Consider the following 19,154-nt stretch of genomic DNA (forward strand, 5'->3'; position numbering starts at 1 on the left):
TTAAGATAAGATGGAGCCTGACCATGAAGAGCTTTGTAGGTGAGAAGGATTATTGTGGCTCTCTCCAGCCCTTTGGCCAACAAACTGCATTCTTCTTTTTTTCACACCTGCCTAAGACTTTTGCACAGTACTGTATATACAAAGAGTATATGTATTTATATACTGTAGATACTTTATAGAATTTAATGAAGGGCAAAAAATGTATAATTGCTTTACCAAGCACTTCCTAACCAATAAGTATGAAAACCATCAGTCACAACTTTACAATAGCATCCAGACACTGTTTATAGACTGTTTACAACTAATAACCCTAAACAAAGTGTGAAGAATATCTGGTCTATCTATTTATGTAATGTTTAAAGATGTTTTAAAAATGGTTTCTTGAAGACTTGCAAACATTTTTTAATTATTACCTTATGCCTAATATAGTATATGAGGGATGTAATGTGTGTAACAATAAAGTGTTTATTTACAGCACCACTAGTATTGTATTAATTATGATTTATTTGCTTGTTAACAGTAAAATGACGGTTTGCTAACGGTTAAATGGCAATTAACTGAAGATTAATGTACTATCCATTTACCATCTACCATTTACCATCTATTAATGGTGATTATTATAAAGTGTCACCTTCTACTAACAAGTAATTCCAATTTTGAACAGAAGAAGGGTGTGGAGACTGCAACCGGACTGCCAACATATTTTAGCAACATTCCATGCCGACAGCCATAGCTGCCTTTGAGGATAAATAAAGTTGTTTACGAATAACTTTTGAGCTGGTTTTTTTTGTCAGTGCAGCAGAACTTGTCTATGAAGGAATGAGAGACCAAACTAATCTGCCATAAATTGATACGGAAATCATAGGATGATCAACATTGTTTCATTGCCTGGTGATCTCTAGGAGGTCTAATAGGAGGTGAAAATCTGTGGAAATTTGACATCTACAAAATAATATTCCGTCATAGTCATAGTGTCAGCTACTGGCAACCGGAAGTCAGCTTTATGTGACAAACATCCGATTTACATGAAATTGACATGGTGTGGTCTCTGCTTGACATAGTATGTGTTTAGTACATGTTGTCTTTCTTGGACACATGAAGTGATCCAAAATTTGCAAAACATAATCTCCGTTTATTTCCATGATAAGTATTTTCTATCAGGCCAGGGTGCCTGATAGAAAATATTTATCATGGAAATGAACACCCGGGTTAACCACCATCCCACCGAGTGTAAAGGTAGGTGCGAGGACCCGATCATCACTTTGGTTTTCATACTTTCTGTCACATACTGGTAAAACACCTTTCAATGTTCCATTGGTGGAATCCACCAGAAACCTGTTTCAAATTACAAAAGAAGGGAGTATGCAATGGTATTCAGCCAATGAACTGATGGAGTGACACCTGACGGCCGGCCAGTCATTTGTGTTCTTAATTAAAGGTTATCAGCTATGAGTCACATGAGGATGTATTGTGTTCCTATATAAAGACCTTCATATATGTTGACTGTCACAGAACTGCACTATCACAGATGTAAACTGGACTGAATGAAAAGGCTCTGAAAAACCACTGAAAGCAGATTAAAAGAAGGGATTCCTAATTTTTCATCTTATATCTTTTCATTTTGGGTAAGTACATTTTTAAGTGCATAGACTTTTGTACAATGGTCATGAGAGAGAGAGACTTTTAGGTAAAAGATAATTATGATGATTGTGATAATTATGGTTTTGTAATAAGCTACATATTTATGTTACATTGTCTGTTATTTTATCATTAGTATAGTGTATTATAAATAAAGGACATCTAAATTAAATAATTAGTTTCCACATTTAGATATTAATAGTAGGCTACATGTAATGAATCATTTAATAAGAACTTAATGAATTTAGATATTAATAATAAAATTTTGTCAATGTGAATTGTATGTAAACATATAAAGATATATATATATATATAATATATAATATATAATTCTTATGATAATTAGTTACTGAAAATTATTTACTGAAAATTATTTATTTTTTTAAACCATCACGTAACATTGACTTGTTCCCATCAAATCTTTTATGGTGATCTTTTAAAGAGATGATTATTTGATTATGTGTGTATTACCTGGCTGTTCAAGTATTCTGCTTGTTGAGGTAGTGCATGTCAGCGTGTATGAATGTTATCTTAACCTTGATAAGGTCATTGGGAGAAATAGAGTAAAAGACCCTAGAACTTGAAGTTGGGATATAGGAAGTAAACATGTATGTCGTTAAGATGTGAAGAAGCAGGTCTAATCTGTCAGGCAGGGTTTTAAAAACTTGACAAGGTTTCTTTTTGCTTTTTTCAAACTCTTTTCAATGCCTTTAACAGAATAAAATGAGAACTTGTGAGAGAAAATAACATCTTTCAAAAGTGAAATAACATCCAGGTAGAGTTAAGGATGGTAGGTGAGTGGTGGACCCAAAAAGCAGAGGCGGAAAGTGAAGATAGTTTTGATGATTTCATGAATCCAGTTGCACAAAAACAAAAAGAGTCCTGGAAATAAGCAAGAAAAAAACAGGAACCAAAAGTAAAGTCTATGTAAAAACAGAAAACACAGGAACACTAGCAAGATTGAGGAAGACTAACAAAACAGTATGCAGTAACACTACAATGATCTGACAACAGACAAGGGGACCGCCGAGACTAAATCCTGAGGGAAACAGGGAACAAGAGGCACGTGACACAAAAGGCTGGGAAAAATCTGAAAGACATCAGGTAATCACATGAGGGCAAACACAGGAAGTAAAACTGAAGAAAAGACAACGCAGTAAACAAGACTATCAAAATAAAACAGGAAACAGAACATACAGACACTCACAAGAGACCACAAGACAGAAACCACAACTAGACAAGACAAGGGAGCAACCAAGTACTAAAACATATACAAGATCAAAAAATAACCCAATCCCAAGGACAACATATTTAACAAAATACCAAACCATAACATGTAGGTTTTAAAAGTCAACAGGACCTACACATTTTCTTAATCTTGTCAACAAAGTAACGAAATACAAATACTTTGCTACTTCCCATCTCTGATTCACTGTAATCTGGTAGATTTTTAAGATATTTTTACTTTACTATTTATTTTTGTGCCAACTCTTTACTTCTACTTCTTATATTTTTAAACACAAAAATCTACTTCTTTTTTCTTACATTTTATAAAATTGTCTCGTTAATTTAGTTTCAAATAATTTCAGTGGAGTTAGGCCACCGTTAGCATTTTTCGGGTCATCAATACCGAATTCAATCTAATTGGGTGGGATTTAGTGGTTGAATGGCATATAAGCCTGCTCGTTAGTGTCCAGACGTGCCTGCTTCTAGTTAGTTGCCTACTGGAAGTATGTCACATAACATTTGATAAATGTGATGCTTTCAAATACATGTCACGTCATGTCTATTTTGTCTCGGCGGAGATGAGATGAAAACAATCGGAACACGGCAACAACCCGTGCAGCACTGCAGACAGTTCACCACTGCGGGTCAGCAACATAACGCCGAATCTATATCGGTGGGATTAACAGATAAAATGAGTGGGGAGCCCGGTGCTCGGAAACTCACATGGCCGCTAAGAGTTCATGTCACTGACCAAGCCGTTGAACCTGTACTCGTCGTCGCATCTCTGCGCTGTGTGTGGTGTGGTGTGGTTGTGTGTGTGTGTGTGTGTGTGTGTGTGTGTGTGTGTGTGTGTGTGTGTGTGTGCGTGTGTGTGTGTGCGTGTGTGTGTGTGTATTGTAGTAAAGAGAAGAGAATCAGAGAAGGAAGTTTATGTGAGGTGGACCTTGTCACCACAGACCCAAATCTTCTCAGCTGCTGCTACTGACATATGCTGCACTGTCTCTTCATGTGGCACATTATGTTTGGCACAGTGTATAGGTCATTTCTTATATCATAATAAGGTATTACAATGTGTAATCGAGTGATGACTGGTCAACAGTAGGCTGATGTAAATGCTAAATGGCTTCTGTTGATACTACATTAACGCAAAATAGCCAATATGGCTCTTAACCTTGCAGATTACACATTCCATACAAACAATGTGTCGTAGATGTGTTAATATAATGTATATACATACACATACCATGTAAGACTCAATTTCTCCATTTGTTTGCACAGAACTCTCCAGAATATGCCACATTTAATGGTTAATTTTTCAAACATCTTGCCGTCTATTGGTTGTTAGTTGTAACTCTAAAAGTATGGGGAATTTCTTAATTAATGTCAGTTTGTAATTCATATTGTATCCTTTATTTTCTTTCCAGAAGCCACATTTGAGCACACACACGTACATGTAGTTTAATTTAAATGTTAAGGGGAAGATTAAAAAAGAGAAACTGGATCTGTGAATTCTCACGGAATAATAATTGAATTCATATCTTGCTACTCAGTCAGAATCTTATTAACCTGTCTCAATAATCGTATATGTGATGTTTAAGGCCTGTTGGCAAACATCAATTAACAATGTAACCAACGGCATATAAGGAAACTGTTTTCCATGAACACATTTCTCAGCTTGCACACTAGCAACATTTTGTGTCATTCAAACAATACTTTTACACTTTAAGTACATTTTCAAGCCTGTACTTTGTCACTTTCACTTGAGTAAAAAAATTAAATCAGTACTTCTACTTTTACCAGAGTATTTTAACACAAGTATATGTACTTCTACTTGAGTATGGGAAGTGACTACTTTTACCATCTGTAGTAATAATCATAATGTAATAACCATCTTGATATTCAACAACTGTGACTTTGATGGATTATCTTGGCAACGGGGAAGTGCTCAATAACAAAGATTTACACTAGATTACATTACATTACATCAGATTTAGATTTATTTTTGAACAATACTTGAGCGAAGAAGACCTCTTGTGTACGTAGGAAAAAGTCTTAAATCGATGAGTTCAGCTCATGAAAAATAAGGGAAAAAAATACGTGTTGCATTTATAATTTTGTTCAGTGTGAAATATCTATATAAAAATACAGTATTATAATTATTATTTGCGTCGAACTTCCTTTTGAATGTATTCTGTGCCCTGAGTTATGAAGACTAAAAGTACTGAGATAACAATTACTGTCATTTGGAGATTGAAAACTGTGTGCACTGTTAAAAGTACTGTAGAACATAACCTTTCCATATGCTGCTTCTGTGAATAAGTCTCTGTATTTTTTCATTACATAAATTTAAAGGGAGACAAGATGGCTGTTGGAAGGATCGTACTGATGTTCCTGATTCTTATGGGTAAGCTGAGTTATTTTAAAAAGATGGCAGTTAAAAGTCTTGAAATAAATAAAGGAAGAGGTTTGGATTACAATGAAATTAAGGTGGTTGCCTACACCTCATAAATATTTGATATAGAAAAACAGACACAGTCTATTATTATCTTTATATAACTTAGATAATAACGGTGAAAGGTATGCTTGGTTTTGCTAATACTTTTATTTTTGAAATTTTTATGTAAAACTTTTGCACCTACGACAGCTATTACACCTATGGCAACAGTCACAGCAACTGCAGCACCAACAACCGGCGCATCTACAGCTGCCGCACCAACAACAGCAGACACTGCTACAGCTGCACCAACAACAGCTGCACCCACAACTGCTCCACCAACAACTGCCGCACCAACAACAACAGCACCTACGACAGCTGCAGCTACAACAGCAGCAACTGCCGAACCAACAACAGCAGCCCTTACTACAGCAGCACCAACAACAGCTGCACCAACAACAGCAGCACCTACAACAGCTGCAGCTACAACAGCAGCACCAACAACTGCCGCACCAACAACAGCAGTCCTACTACATCTGCACCAACAACAACCACACTTACAACAGCAGCACCAACAACGGCCGTACCTACAACAGCCACACCTACAACTGCAGCACCTACAACAGCGACACCTACAACTGCCGCATCAACAACAGCAGCCCTTACTACAGCAGCACCAACAACAGCTGCACCAACAACAGCAGCACCCACAACAGCTGCAGCTACAACAGCAGCACCAACAACTGCCGCACCTACAACTGCCGCACCAACAACCGCCGCACCTACAACTCTCACGCCAACAACTGCCGCACCTACGACAGCTGTAGCTACAACAGCTGCACCAACAACTGCCGCACCAACAACAGCAGCACCTACGACTGCAGCCCCTACTATAGCAGCACCAACAACTGCTGCACCAACAACAGCCGCACCAACAACTGCTGCACCTACAACTGCCACACCAACAACCGCCGCACCCACAACTGCTCCACAAACAACTGCCGCACCAACAACTGTAGCCCCTACTACAGCTGCACCTACAACAGCAGCACCAACAACGGCCGTACCTACAACTGCCGCACCTACAACTGCGGCACCTACCACAGCGACACCTACAACTGTCGCTCCAACAACAGCAGCCCCTACAACAGCTGCACCAACAACAGCCGCACCTACAACTGCCGCACCAACAACAGCAGCCCCTACTACAGCTACACAAACAACAGCCGCACCTACAACTGCCGCACCAACAACAGCAGCACCTACGACAGCTGTAGCTACAACAGAAGCACCTACAACTGCCACACCAACAACAGCAGCCCCTACTACAGCTGCACCAACAACAGCCGCACCTACAACTGCCGCACCAACAACAGCAGACCCTACTACAGCTACACAACAACAGCCGCACCTACAACTGCCGCACCAACAACAGCAGCACCTACGACGGCTGTAGCTACAACAGAAGCACCTACAACTGCCACACCAACAACAGCAGCCCCTACAACTGCCGCACCAACAACAGCAGCCCTTACTACAGCAGCACCAACAACAGCTGCACCAACAACAGCAGCACCTACAACTGCCGCACCAACAACCGCCGCACCTACAACTCTCACGCCAACAACAGCAGCCCCTACAACAGCGGCACCTACAACAGCGACATCTACAACTGCCGCACCAACAACAGCAGCCCCTACTACAGCTGCACCAACAACGGCCGCACCTACAACTGCCGCACCAACAACAGCAGCACCTACGACAGCCGCATCTACAACTGCCGCACCAACAACCGCCGCACCCACAAATGCTCCACCAACAACAGCCGCACCAACAACATCAGCCCCTACTACAGCTGCACCGACAACAGCCGCACCTACAACTGCTGCACCAACAACTGCTGCACCTACAACTGCCACACCAACAACCGCCGCACCCACAACTGCTCCACCAACAACAACAGCACCTACGACAGCTGTAGCTACAACAGCAGCACCTACAACTGCCGCACCAACAACAGCAGCCCCTACTACAGCTGCACCAACAACAGCCACACTTACAACAGCAGCACCAACAACGGCCGTACCTACAACAGCCGCACCTACCACAGCGTCACCTACAACTGTCACTCCAACAACAGCAGCCCCTACAACAGCTGCACCAACAACAGCCGCACCTACAACTGCCGCACCAACAACAGCAGTCCCTACTACAGCTGCACCAACAACAGCCACACCTACAACTGCCGCACCAACAACAGCAGCCCCTACTACATCTGCACCAACAACAGCCACACTTACAACAGCAGCACCAACAACGGCCGCACCTACAACTGCTGCACCAACAACAGCAGCCCCTACTACAGCTGCACCAACAACAGCCACACTTACAACAGCAGCACTAACAACTGCCGCACCTACAACTGCTGCACCAACAACCGCCGCACCTACAACTCTCACGCCAACAACAGGAGCCCCTACAACTGCGGCACCTACAACAGCGACACCTACAACTGCCGCACCAACAACAGCAGCCCCTACGACAGCTGTAGCTACAACAGCTGCACCAACAACTGCCGCACCAACAACAGGAGCCCCTACAACTGCGGCACCTACAACAGCGACACCTACAACTGCCGCACCAACAACAGCAGCCCCTACGACAGCTGTAGCTACAACAGCTGCACCAACAACTGCCGCACCAACAACAGCTGCACCTACAACAGCTGCAGCTACAACAGCTGCAGTTACAACAGCAGCACCCACAACTGCTGCTCCAACAACAGCCGCACCAACGACAGCCGCACCAACAACAGCCCCACCAACAACTGCTGCAGCTACAACAGCAGCACCAACAACTGCCGCACCTACAACTGCCGCAGCAACAACGGCCGCACCCACAACTGCTCCACCAACAACAGCCGCAGCAACAACAGCAGCCCAAACAACAGCTGCACCAACAACAGCCGCACCTACAACTGCTGCACCAACAACCGCCGCACCTACAACTCTCACGCCAACAACAGGAGCCCCTACAACTGCGGCACCTACAACAGCGACACCTACAACTGCCGCACCAACAACAGCAGCCCCTACGACAGCTGTAGCTACAACAGCTGCACCAACAACTGCCGCACCAACAACAGGAGCCCCTACAACTGCGGCACCTACAACAGCGACACCTACAACTGCCGCACCAACAACAGCAGCCCCTACGACAGCTGTAGCTACAACAGCTGCACCAACAACTGCCGCACCAACAACAGCAGCACCTACAACAGCTGCAGCTACAACAGCTGCAGTTACAACAGCAGCACCCACAACTGCTGCTCCAACAACAGCCGCACCAACGACAGCCGCACCAACAACAGCCCCACCAACAACTGCTGCACCTACAACTGCCGCACCAACAACAGCAGCACCTACGACAGCCGCATCTACAACTGCCGCACCAACAACCGCCGCACCCACAAATGCTCCACCAACAACAGCCGCACCAACAACAGCAGCCCCTACTACAGCTGCACCGACAACAGCCGCACCTACAACTGCTGCACCAACAACAGCCGCAACAACAACAGCCGCACCAACAACAGCTGCACCAACAACTGCTGCACCTACAACTGCCACACCAACAACCGCCGCACCCACAACTGCTCCACCAACAACTGCCACACCAACAACAACAGCACCTACGACAGCTGTAGCTACAACAGCAGCACCTACAACTGCCGCACCAACAACAGCAGCCCCTACTACAGCTGCACCAACAACAGCCACACTTACAACAGCAGCACCAACAACGGCCGTACCTACAACAGCCGCACCTACCACAGCGTCACCTACAACTGTCACTCAACAACAGCAGCCCCTACAACAGCTGCACCAACAACAGCCGCACCTACAACTGCCGCACCAACAACAGCAGCCCCTACTACAGCTGCACCAACAACAGCCACACTAACAACAGCAGCACCAACAACGGCCGCACCTACAACTGCTGCACCAACAACAGCAGCCCCTACTACAGCTGCACCAACAACAGCCACACTTACAACAGCAGCACTAACAACTGCCGCACCTACAACTGCCGCACCAACAACCGCCGCACCTACAACTCTCACGCCAACAACAGGAGCCCCTACAACTGCGGCACCTACAACAGCGACACCTACAACTGCCGCACCAACAACAGCAGCACCTACAACAGCTGCAGCTACAACAGCTGCAGTTACAACAGCAGCACCAACAACTGCTGCTCCAACAACAGCCGCACCAACGACAGCCGCACCAACAACAGCCCCACCAACAACTGCTGCACCTACAACTGACGCACCAACAACCACCTCACCCACAACTGCCCCACCAACAACTGCCGCACCAACAACAACAGCACCTACAACAGCTGCAGTTACAACGGCAGCACCTACAACTGCTACTCCAACAACAGCAGCACCTACGACAGCTGCAGCTACAACAGCTGCAGTTACAACAGCAGCACCTACAACTGCCGCACCAACAACAGCAGCACCTACGACAGCTGTAGCTACAACAGCTGCAACAACAACTGCCACACCAACAACAGCAGCACCTACGACAGCTGCACCAACAACTGCTGTACCTATAACTGTCGCACCAACAACCGCCGCACCCACAAATGCTCCACCAACAACAGCCGTACCAACAACAGCAGCCCCTACTACAGCTGCACCAACAACAGCCGCACCTACAACTGCCGCACCAACAACAACAGCACCTACGACAGCTGTAGCTACAACAGCCGCACCCACAACTGCTGCACCAACAACAGCAGCACCTACGACAGCTTCAGCCACAACAGCTGCAGCTACAACAGCAGCACCAACAACTGCCGCACCTACAACTGCCGCACCAACAACGGCCGCACCCACAACTGCTCCACCAACAACAGCCGCAGCAACAACAGCAGCCCAAACAACAGCTGCACCAACAACAGCCGCACCTACAACAACAGCACCTACAACTGCCGCACAAACAACCGCAGCCCCTACTACAGCTACACCAACAACAGCTGCACCAACAACAGCCGTACCAACAACAGCAGCACCTACAACAGCTGCAGTTACAACAGCAGCGCCTACAACTGCTGCTCCAACAACAACAGCACCTACGACTGCAGCCCTTACTACAGCAGCACCAACAACTGCTGCACCAACAACAGCCGCACCAACAACAGCCGCACCAACAACAGTTGCACCAACAACTGCTGCACCTACATCTGCCGCACCAACAACAGCAGCACCTACGACAGCTGCAGCTACAACAGCTGCACCTACAACTGCCGCACCCACAACTGCTCCACCAACAACAGCCGCAGCAACAACAGCAGCCCAAACAACAGCTGCACCAACAACAGCCGCACCTACAACAACAGCACCTACAACTGCCGCACCAACAACCGCAGCCCCTACTACAGCTACACCAACAACAGCTGCACCAACAACAGCCGTACCAACAACAGCAGCACCTACAACAGCTGCAGTTACAACAGCAGCACCTACAACTGCTGCTCCAACAACAGCAGCACCTACGACTGCAGCCCCTAATACAGCAGCACCAACAACTGCTGCACCAACAACAGCCGCACCAACAACAGCCGCACCAACAACAGTTGCACCAACAACTGCTGCACCTACAACTGCCGCACCAACAACCACCGCACCCACAAATGCTCCACCAACAACACCTTAGCAACAACAGCAGCCCTAACAACAGCTGCACCAACAACAGCCGCACCTACAACAACAGCACCTACAACTGCCGCACTAACAACCGCCGCACCTACGACTGCAGCCCCTACTACACCAGCACCAACAACTGCTGCACCAACAACAGCCGCACCAACAACAACCGCACCAACAACAGCTGCACCAACAACTGCTGCACCTACAACTGCTGCACCAACAACCGCCTCGCCCACAACTGCCCCACCAACAACTGCCGCACCAACAACAACAGCATCTACGACAGCTGCAGCTACAACAGCAGCACCCACAACTGCCGCACCAACAACAGCAGCACCTACAACAACAGCACCTACAACTGCCGCACCATTAACCGCCGCACCTACGACTGCAGCCCCTTCTACACCAGCACCAACAACTGCTGCACCAACAACAGCCGCACCAACAACAGCCGCACCAACAACAGCTGCACCAACAACTGCTGCACCAACAACTGCTGCACCAACAACCGCCTCGCCCACAACTGCCACACCAACAACAACCGCCTCGCCCACAACTGCCACACCAACAGCTGCAGCTACAACAGCAGCACCTACAACTGCCGCACCAACAGCAGCCCCTACTACAGCTGCTCCAACAATAGCCGCACCTACAACTGCCGCACAAACAACAACAGCACCTACGACAGCTGTAGCTACAACAGCCGCACCTACAACTGCCGCACCAACAACAGCAGCACCTACAACAACAGCACCTACAACTGCCGCACCATTAACCGCCGCACCTACGACTGCAGCCCCTTCTACACCAGCACCAACAACTGCTGCACCAACAACAGCCGCACCAACAACAGCCGCACCAACAACAGCTGCACCAACAACTGCTGCACCAACAACTGCTGCACCAACAACCGCCTCGCCCACAACTGCCACACCAACAACAACCGCCTCGCCCACAACTGCCACACCAACAGCTGCAGCTACAACAGCAGCACCTACAACTGCCGCACCAACAGCAGCCCCTACTACAGCTGCTCCAACAACAGCCGCACCTACAACTGCCGCACAAACAACAACAGCACCTACGACAGCTGTAGCTACGACAGCCGCACCTACAACTAACGCACCAACAACAGCAGCACCTACGACAGCTGCAGCCACAACAGCTGCAGCTACAACAGCGGCACCAACAACTACCGCATCTACAACTGCCACACCAACAACCGCCGCACCTACAACTCTCACGCCAACAACAGGAGCACCTACAACTGCGGCACCTACAACAGCGACACCTATAACTGCCGCACCAACAACAGCAGCCCCTACTACAGCTGTACCAACAACAGCCGGACCAACAACTGCCGCACCAACAACAGCAGCACCTACGACAGCTGTAGCTACAACAGCTGCACCAACAACTGCCGCACCAACAACAGCAGCACCTACGACAGCTGCAGCCACAACAGCTGCAGCTGCAACAGCAGCACCAACAACTACCGCATCTACAACTGCCACACCAACAACCGCCGCACCTACAACTCTCACGCCAACAACAGGAGCCCCTACAACTGCGGCACCTACAACAGCGACACCTATAACTGCCGCACCAACAACAGCAGCCCCTACTACAGCTGTACCAACAACAGCCGCACCAACAACTGCCGCACCAACAACAGCAGCCCCTACGACAGCTGCAGCCACAACAGCTGCAGTTACAACAGCAGCACCTACAACTGCCGCACCAACAACCGCCGCACCTACGACTGCAGCCCCTACTACACCAGCACCAACAACTGCTGCACCAACAACATCCGCACCAACAACAGCCGCACCAACAACAGCTGCACCAACAACTGCTGCACCTACAACTGCTGCACCAACAACCGCCTCGCCCACAACTGCCCCACCAACAACTGCCGCACCAACAACAACAGCATCTACGACAGCTGCAGCTACAACAGCAGCACCTACAACTGCCGCACCAACAACAGCAGCCCTTACTACAGCTGCTCCAACAACAGCCGCACCTACAACTGCCGCACCAACAACAGCAGCACCTACAACAACAGCACCTACAACTGCCGCACCAACAACCGCCGCATCTACGACTGCAGCCCCTACTACACCAGCACCAACAACTGCCGCACCAACAACAGCCGCACCAACAACAGCCGCACCAACAACAGCTGCACCAACAACTGCTGCACCTACAACTGCTGCACCAACAACCACCTCGCCCACAACTGCCCCACCAACAACTGCCGCACCAACAACAACAGCATCTACGACAGCTGCAGCTACAACAGCAGCACCTACAACTGCCGCACCAACAGCAGCCCCTATTACAGCTGCTCCAACAACAGCCACACCTACAACTGCCGCACCAACAACAGCAACACCTACGACAGCTGTAGCTACAACAGCCGCACCTACAACTGCCGCACCAACAACAGCAGCACCTACGACAGCTGCAGCCACAACAGCTGCAGCTACAACAGCAGCACCAACAACTACCGCATCTACAACTGCCACACCAACAACCGCCGCACCTACAACTCTCACGCAAACAACAGGAGCCCTTACAACTGCGGCACCTACCACAGCGACACCCACAACTGCCGCACCAACAACAGCAGCCCCTACTACAGCTATTCCAACAACAGCCGCACCTACAACAGCCGCACCAACAACAGCAGCACCTACGACAGCTGTAGCTACAACAGCTGCACCAACAACTGCCGCACCAACAACAGCAGCACCTACAACAGCTGCAGCCACAACAGCTGCAGTTACAACAGCAGCACCTATAACTGCTGCTCCAACAACAGCAGCACCGACGACTGCAGCCCCTACTACAGCAGCACCAACTACGGCTGCACCAACAACAGCCGCACCAACAACAGCCACGCCAACAACAGCTGCACCAACAACAGCTGCACCTACAACTGCCGCACCCACAACTGCTCCACCAACAACAGCCGCAGCAACAACAGCTGCCCCAACAACTGCCGCACCATTAACCGCAGCCCCTACTACAGCTACACCAACAACAGCTGCACCAACAACAGCCGCACCTGCAACAGCTGCACCAACAACTGCCGCATCTACAACTGCCGCACCAACAACAGCCGCACCTACAACTGCCGCACCAACAACAGCAGTACCTACAACTGCCGCACCAACAACAGCAGCCCCTACTACAGCTGCAACTACAACAGCTGCAGTTACAACTGCGGCACCTACAACAGGGACACCTACAACTGCTGCACCAACAACAGCAGCCCCTAATACAGCTGCACCAACAACAGCCGCACCTACAACTGCCTCACCAACAACAGCAGCACCTACGACAGCTGTAGCTACAACAGCTGCAGTTACCACGGCAGCACCTACAACTGCTACTCCAACAACATCAGCACTGACGACAGCTGCAGCTACAACAGCTGCTGTTACAACAGCAGCACCAACAACAACAACACCTACGACAGCTGTAGCTACAACAGCTGCACCAACCACTGCCGCACCAACAACAGCAGCACCTACGACAGCTGCATCAACAACTGCTATACCTACAACTGCCGCACCAACAACCGCCGCACCCACAAATGCTCCACCAACAACAGCCGCACCTACAACAGCAGCCCCTACTACAGTTGCACCAACAACAGCCGCACCTACAACTGTCGCACCAACAACAGCAGCACCTACGACAGCTGCAACCACAACAGCTGCAGCTACAACAGCAGCACCAACAACTGCCGCACCTACAACTGCCACACCAACAACCGCCGCACCTACAACTCTTACGCCAACAACAGTAGCCCCTACAACTGCGGCACCAACAACAGCAGCCCCTACTACAGCTGCACCAACAACAGCCGCACCTACAACTGCCGTACTAACAACAGCAGCACCTACGACAGCTATAGCTACAACAGCTGCACCAACAACTGCTTCACCAACAACAGCAGCACCTACAACAGCTGCAGCTTCAACAGCTGCAGCTACAACAGCAGCACCCACAACTGCCGCACCAACAACCGCCGCACTTACAACTCTCACGCCAACAACAGCTGCACCAACAACTGCTGCACCTACAACTGCCGCACCCACAACTGCTCCATCAACAACAGGCGGAGCAACAACAGCAGCCACAACAACAGCTGCACAAACAACAGCCGCACCTACAACAACAGCACCTACAACTGCCGCACCAACAACCGCAGCCCCTACTACAGCTACACCAACAACAACTGCACCAACAACAGCCGCACCTGCAACAGCTGCACTAACAACTGCCGCATCTACAACTGCCGCACTAACAACAGCACCTACGACTGCTGCAGTTACAACAGCAGCACCTACAACTGCCGCACAAACAGCAGCCCCTACTACATCTGCACCAACAACAGCCGCAACTACAACAGCCGCACCTACAACTGCCCAACCAATAACAGCAGCATCTACGACAGCTGTAGCTACAACAGCTGCACCAACAACTGCCGCACCAACAACAGCAGCACCTACAACAGCTGCAGCTACAACAGCTGCAGTTACAACAGCTGCACCAACAACAGCCGCACCTGCAACAACTGCACCAACAACTGCCACACCTACAACTGCCGCACCAACAACAGCAATACCAACAACAGCTGCACCAACAACAGCCTTACCTGCAACAGCTAAACCAACAACTGCCGCACTAACAACAGCAGCCCCTACTACAGCTGTACCAACAACAGCTGCACCAACAACAACAGCCCCTACAACAGCTGCACAAACAACAGCCGCACCTACAACAAAAGCACCTACAACTGCCGGACCTACAACTGCCGCACCAACAACGGCAGCCCCTACTACAGCTGCACCAACAACAGCCGCACCTGCAACAGCTGCACCAACAACTGTCTTATCTACAACTGCCGCACCAACAACAGCAACACCAACAACAGCTGCACCAACAACAGCCGCACCTGCAACAGCTGCACCAACAACTGCCGCACCTACAACTGCCAGACCAACAACAGCAGCACCTACGACAGCTGCAGCTACAACAGCAGCACTTACAACTGCCGCACTAACAACAGCAGCCCCTACTACACCTGCACCAACAACAACTGCACCGACAACAGCCGCACCTGCAACTGTTGCACCAACAACAGCCGCACCTGCAACTGCAGCACCAACAACAGCAGCCCCTACTACTGCAGCACCAACAACAGTCGCACCAACCACAGCAGCCTCTACTACAGCAACACCAACAACTGCCGCACTAACAACAGCAGCACCTACGACAGCTGCAGCTTCAACAGCAGCACCTACAACTGCCGCACTAACAACAGCGGCCCCTTCTACAGCTGCACCAACAACAGCCACACTTACAACAGCAGCACCAACAACGGCCGCCCCAACAACAGCAGCCCTTACTACAGCAGCACCAATAACAGCTGCACCAACAACAGCCGCACTTACAACAGCTGCACCAACAACAGCCGCACCAACAACAGCAGCACCAACGACAGCTGGAGCTACAACAGCAGCACCTACAACTGCCGCACCAAACACAGCAGCCCTACTACAGCTGCACAAACGACAGCAGCACCAACAACTGCCGGACAAACAACAGCAGTACCTACGACAGCTGCAGCTACAACACCAGCACCTACAACTGCCGCACTTACGTCAGCAGCAGCTACATCTGCCGCGCCAACAACAGCAGCATCTACAACAGCTCCACCAACAACAGCAGCACCAACAACTGCCACACCAACAACAGCAGCTACTATAACTGCCGTACCTACAACTGCTGTACCTACAACCGCAGCACCAAGCACTTTGTCCTCTGATCCAGTTTATAGCCTTTCATTAGGCTTGCCATCAGTAACTTTTACAGCTGCCCTTTCTGACCCCAACACCACTGAGTTCAAAACTCTTGAACAATCAGTCATAAATACTGTGAGTGCATTTTTAATTCACACACTTGTCACTGATTGAAGTTTACTTGAGTGTTTTGAATCAGGATTTCATAGAAAGTTTTTCCTAAAACACAAATCTATCAGATGAAAATTATTTTTAGTCACCTTTATGTGTACTTGAAAGCCATTTAAGGTCCACAAATATTGTTTTCTTGCAGTTTACACCAATCTACCAAAAAGAATTTGGAAAAAAATTTAAACGATGCAAAGTCAAAAAGTTCAGGTAAAACATTTTTCTATATTTACGTTTTGATCTTGAAATTGGTATAATCTAATGTTAATAGTGTTCTGTGTAAAACACACATGACACAAGGATGTAAGAAACTGTGACATAGTTTATTAACATGTCCCTTTTGGTTTTTGATACAGTGCCATACCTCCACGAGCAACTGGAACTGAAGCAACGATTGAAGTTGTGTTCGATAGTACTACTCCTATTGCAGATCTCCCACAGAATAATGTTGTTGCTGAAGTCTTAGTAACAGCTTTGAGTAATCCCAACAATACCTTCAATGTGAGCATAGATCCGGGATCAGTCAAAGTAGTAGGTAAGTAATCATGAAAGATGCTATTAAGTCTGTATAGCCAACTATGAGGGTTCTTATAAGTCTGTTAAACTGGCACCAAAGTCAGTTTGACATCAAACAAGGAAAAATAAATAATTTTCCTTTGGGCACCAATAATTTCTTTAAATATGTTTTTGCAGAAGGTCCAATTCCAACTACAGCACCTACAACTGCTTTATCCACAACTGCTGTATCTACAACGGCCGCACCTTCAACTACTTTATCCACCACTGCTGTTTCTTCAACAATTGCACCGTCAACTGCTGTATCTACTACTGCTGTATCTACTACTGCTGTATCTACAACTGCTGCACTCACAATAGCGAGAGTGTCCTTCAGATCTGTTCAAAGCACATTTACAGATGACTTGCTGAATCCATCATCCACAGCTTTTAAAAATCGAGAAGCATTGATAAATGGACAGGTAAGTCTCACCCTTAGAATGAAATATCCTTGTACACTTATGAATTACTTTTTCAGAGAGCTCAAGTACTCACCAAAGAACTGAACAATCCCTTGACAGTCATGTAATGAAAAAACATCACATACAGAGACATTAAGGGGAACATGTGAAGAAGATGCAATTACACAATTACACACCAGCTCACTGTACAACTTATCTCATATGTACACACACTTCAATGTTCAAAGTAAAAAGTCTTTAAATACAACCCATTTTGTTTCCGCAGCTTGAACCGGTCTTCAAAACAACATTCCCCTCCTTCAGTGCCTTGAAAGTGGTGTCATTCAGGTAATTTCATTTATGTTCAGGTAATATAATTTAGGAATAGTGGACTTCATCTGATGTTTCAAACTATATTATGGGTTTCTCTTTCTGCAGGAGTGGATCAGTCATCAACACTATGGACCTTAGCTTTGTAGGCCCACTTGCTCCTAATAACACTCAGATTACAAGCTCTTTGATCAAAGCAGCTTCAAGCGTCAGCGGCTTTGACATTGAAGGCAGCTCCATCAGCGTGAATGGCATCTGTAAGCAATATTGTGTGCTACGTCATCAACATTTTTTAAAAAGGTAAACAACTGTTTGGTAAACTAATGTTTTGTTTCCTTCTCCTCATTTACAGCTTCGGGTGGAGTAAGCCACAAAATCAGTCTTGTCACTGCAGCCTGCCTGGTACTGTGTTCATGGCTACTGTAAAGCAAGCAATAATATCTGTGCTGATTCCATTTTAATTTAAAGTCATGACACTAATGACTGATGTGAAAAGGGAATCTGTTAGTAAATATCCAAAAGTAATGATTGCCTTATTAAGGCTTTGAAAGCTTCAGATAAATTTACTATCAAATGTAACTTTGCAAAACCCCTAGAGAGGTAAAAGAATTGTGCAAAACAAAATATTGGACAAAAGGGGAAGGCGGGGGTATGAATGTGAATGCAATTTATAGTTAGCCTATGTAGTCTACATGTATGTATGTAGATTTGTATGCCATTGTGTATATGTACATATATGTTGTAAATGTTTGTGTATTTACGCGCCACATATGTCTATATGAAGTTGTACAGGTGTTCCTATAAGTTCAACAAAATGTACCACATTTTAACTTTGTCTAAACATCTTTTATTTATGCTAT

General features: G+C 47.4%; 1 protein-coding gene and 1 long non-coding RNA gene across 2 annotated transcripts; both read left to right on the plus strand.

The window, feature by feature from the left end:
- The first annotated feature begins 1,523 nt into the window (after positions 1-1,523).
- On the plus strand, positions 1,524-6,001 carry LOC116678395 (uncharacterized). Its single transcript, XR_004329234.1, has 3 exons — positions 1,524-1,625; positions 5,218-5,269; positions 5,510-6,001. It is a non-coding gene; the product is annotated as an uncharacterized LOC116678395 (long non-coding RNA).
- A 3,954-nt stretch (positions 6,002-9,955) lies between these two features.
- Positions 9,956-18,920, plus strand: LOC116678396 (mucin-5AC). Its single transcript, XM_032508316.1, has 9 exons — positions 9,956-9,975; positions 12,187-12,335; positions 16,011-16,975; positions 17,154-17,218; positions 17,365-17,543; positions 17,702-17,985; positions 18,251-18,312; positions 18,403-18,551; positions 18,647-18,920. Exons 1-9 carry the CDS (start codon positions 9,956-9,958, stop codon positions 18,718-18,720), a joined length of 1,947 nt encoding a protein of 648 aa, XP_032364207.1. The 3' UTR covers positions 18,721-18,920.
- Positions 18,921-19,154: the final 234 nt, after the last annotated feature.

This window comes from Etheostoma spectabile, unplaced genomic scaffold (genome assembly GCF_008692095.1).
Source record: "Etheostoma spectabile isolate EspeVRDwgs_2016 unplaced genomic scaffold, UIUC_Espe_1.0 scaffold00007218, whole genome shotgun sequence".
Lineage (NCBI taxonomy): Eukaryota > Metazoa > Chordata > Actinopteri > Perciformes > Percidae > Etheostoma > Etheostoma spectabile.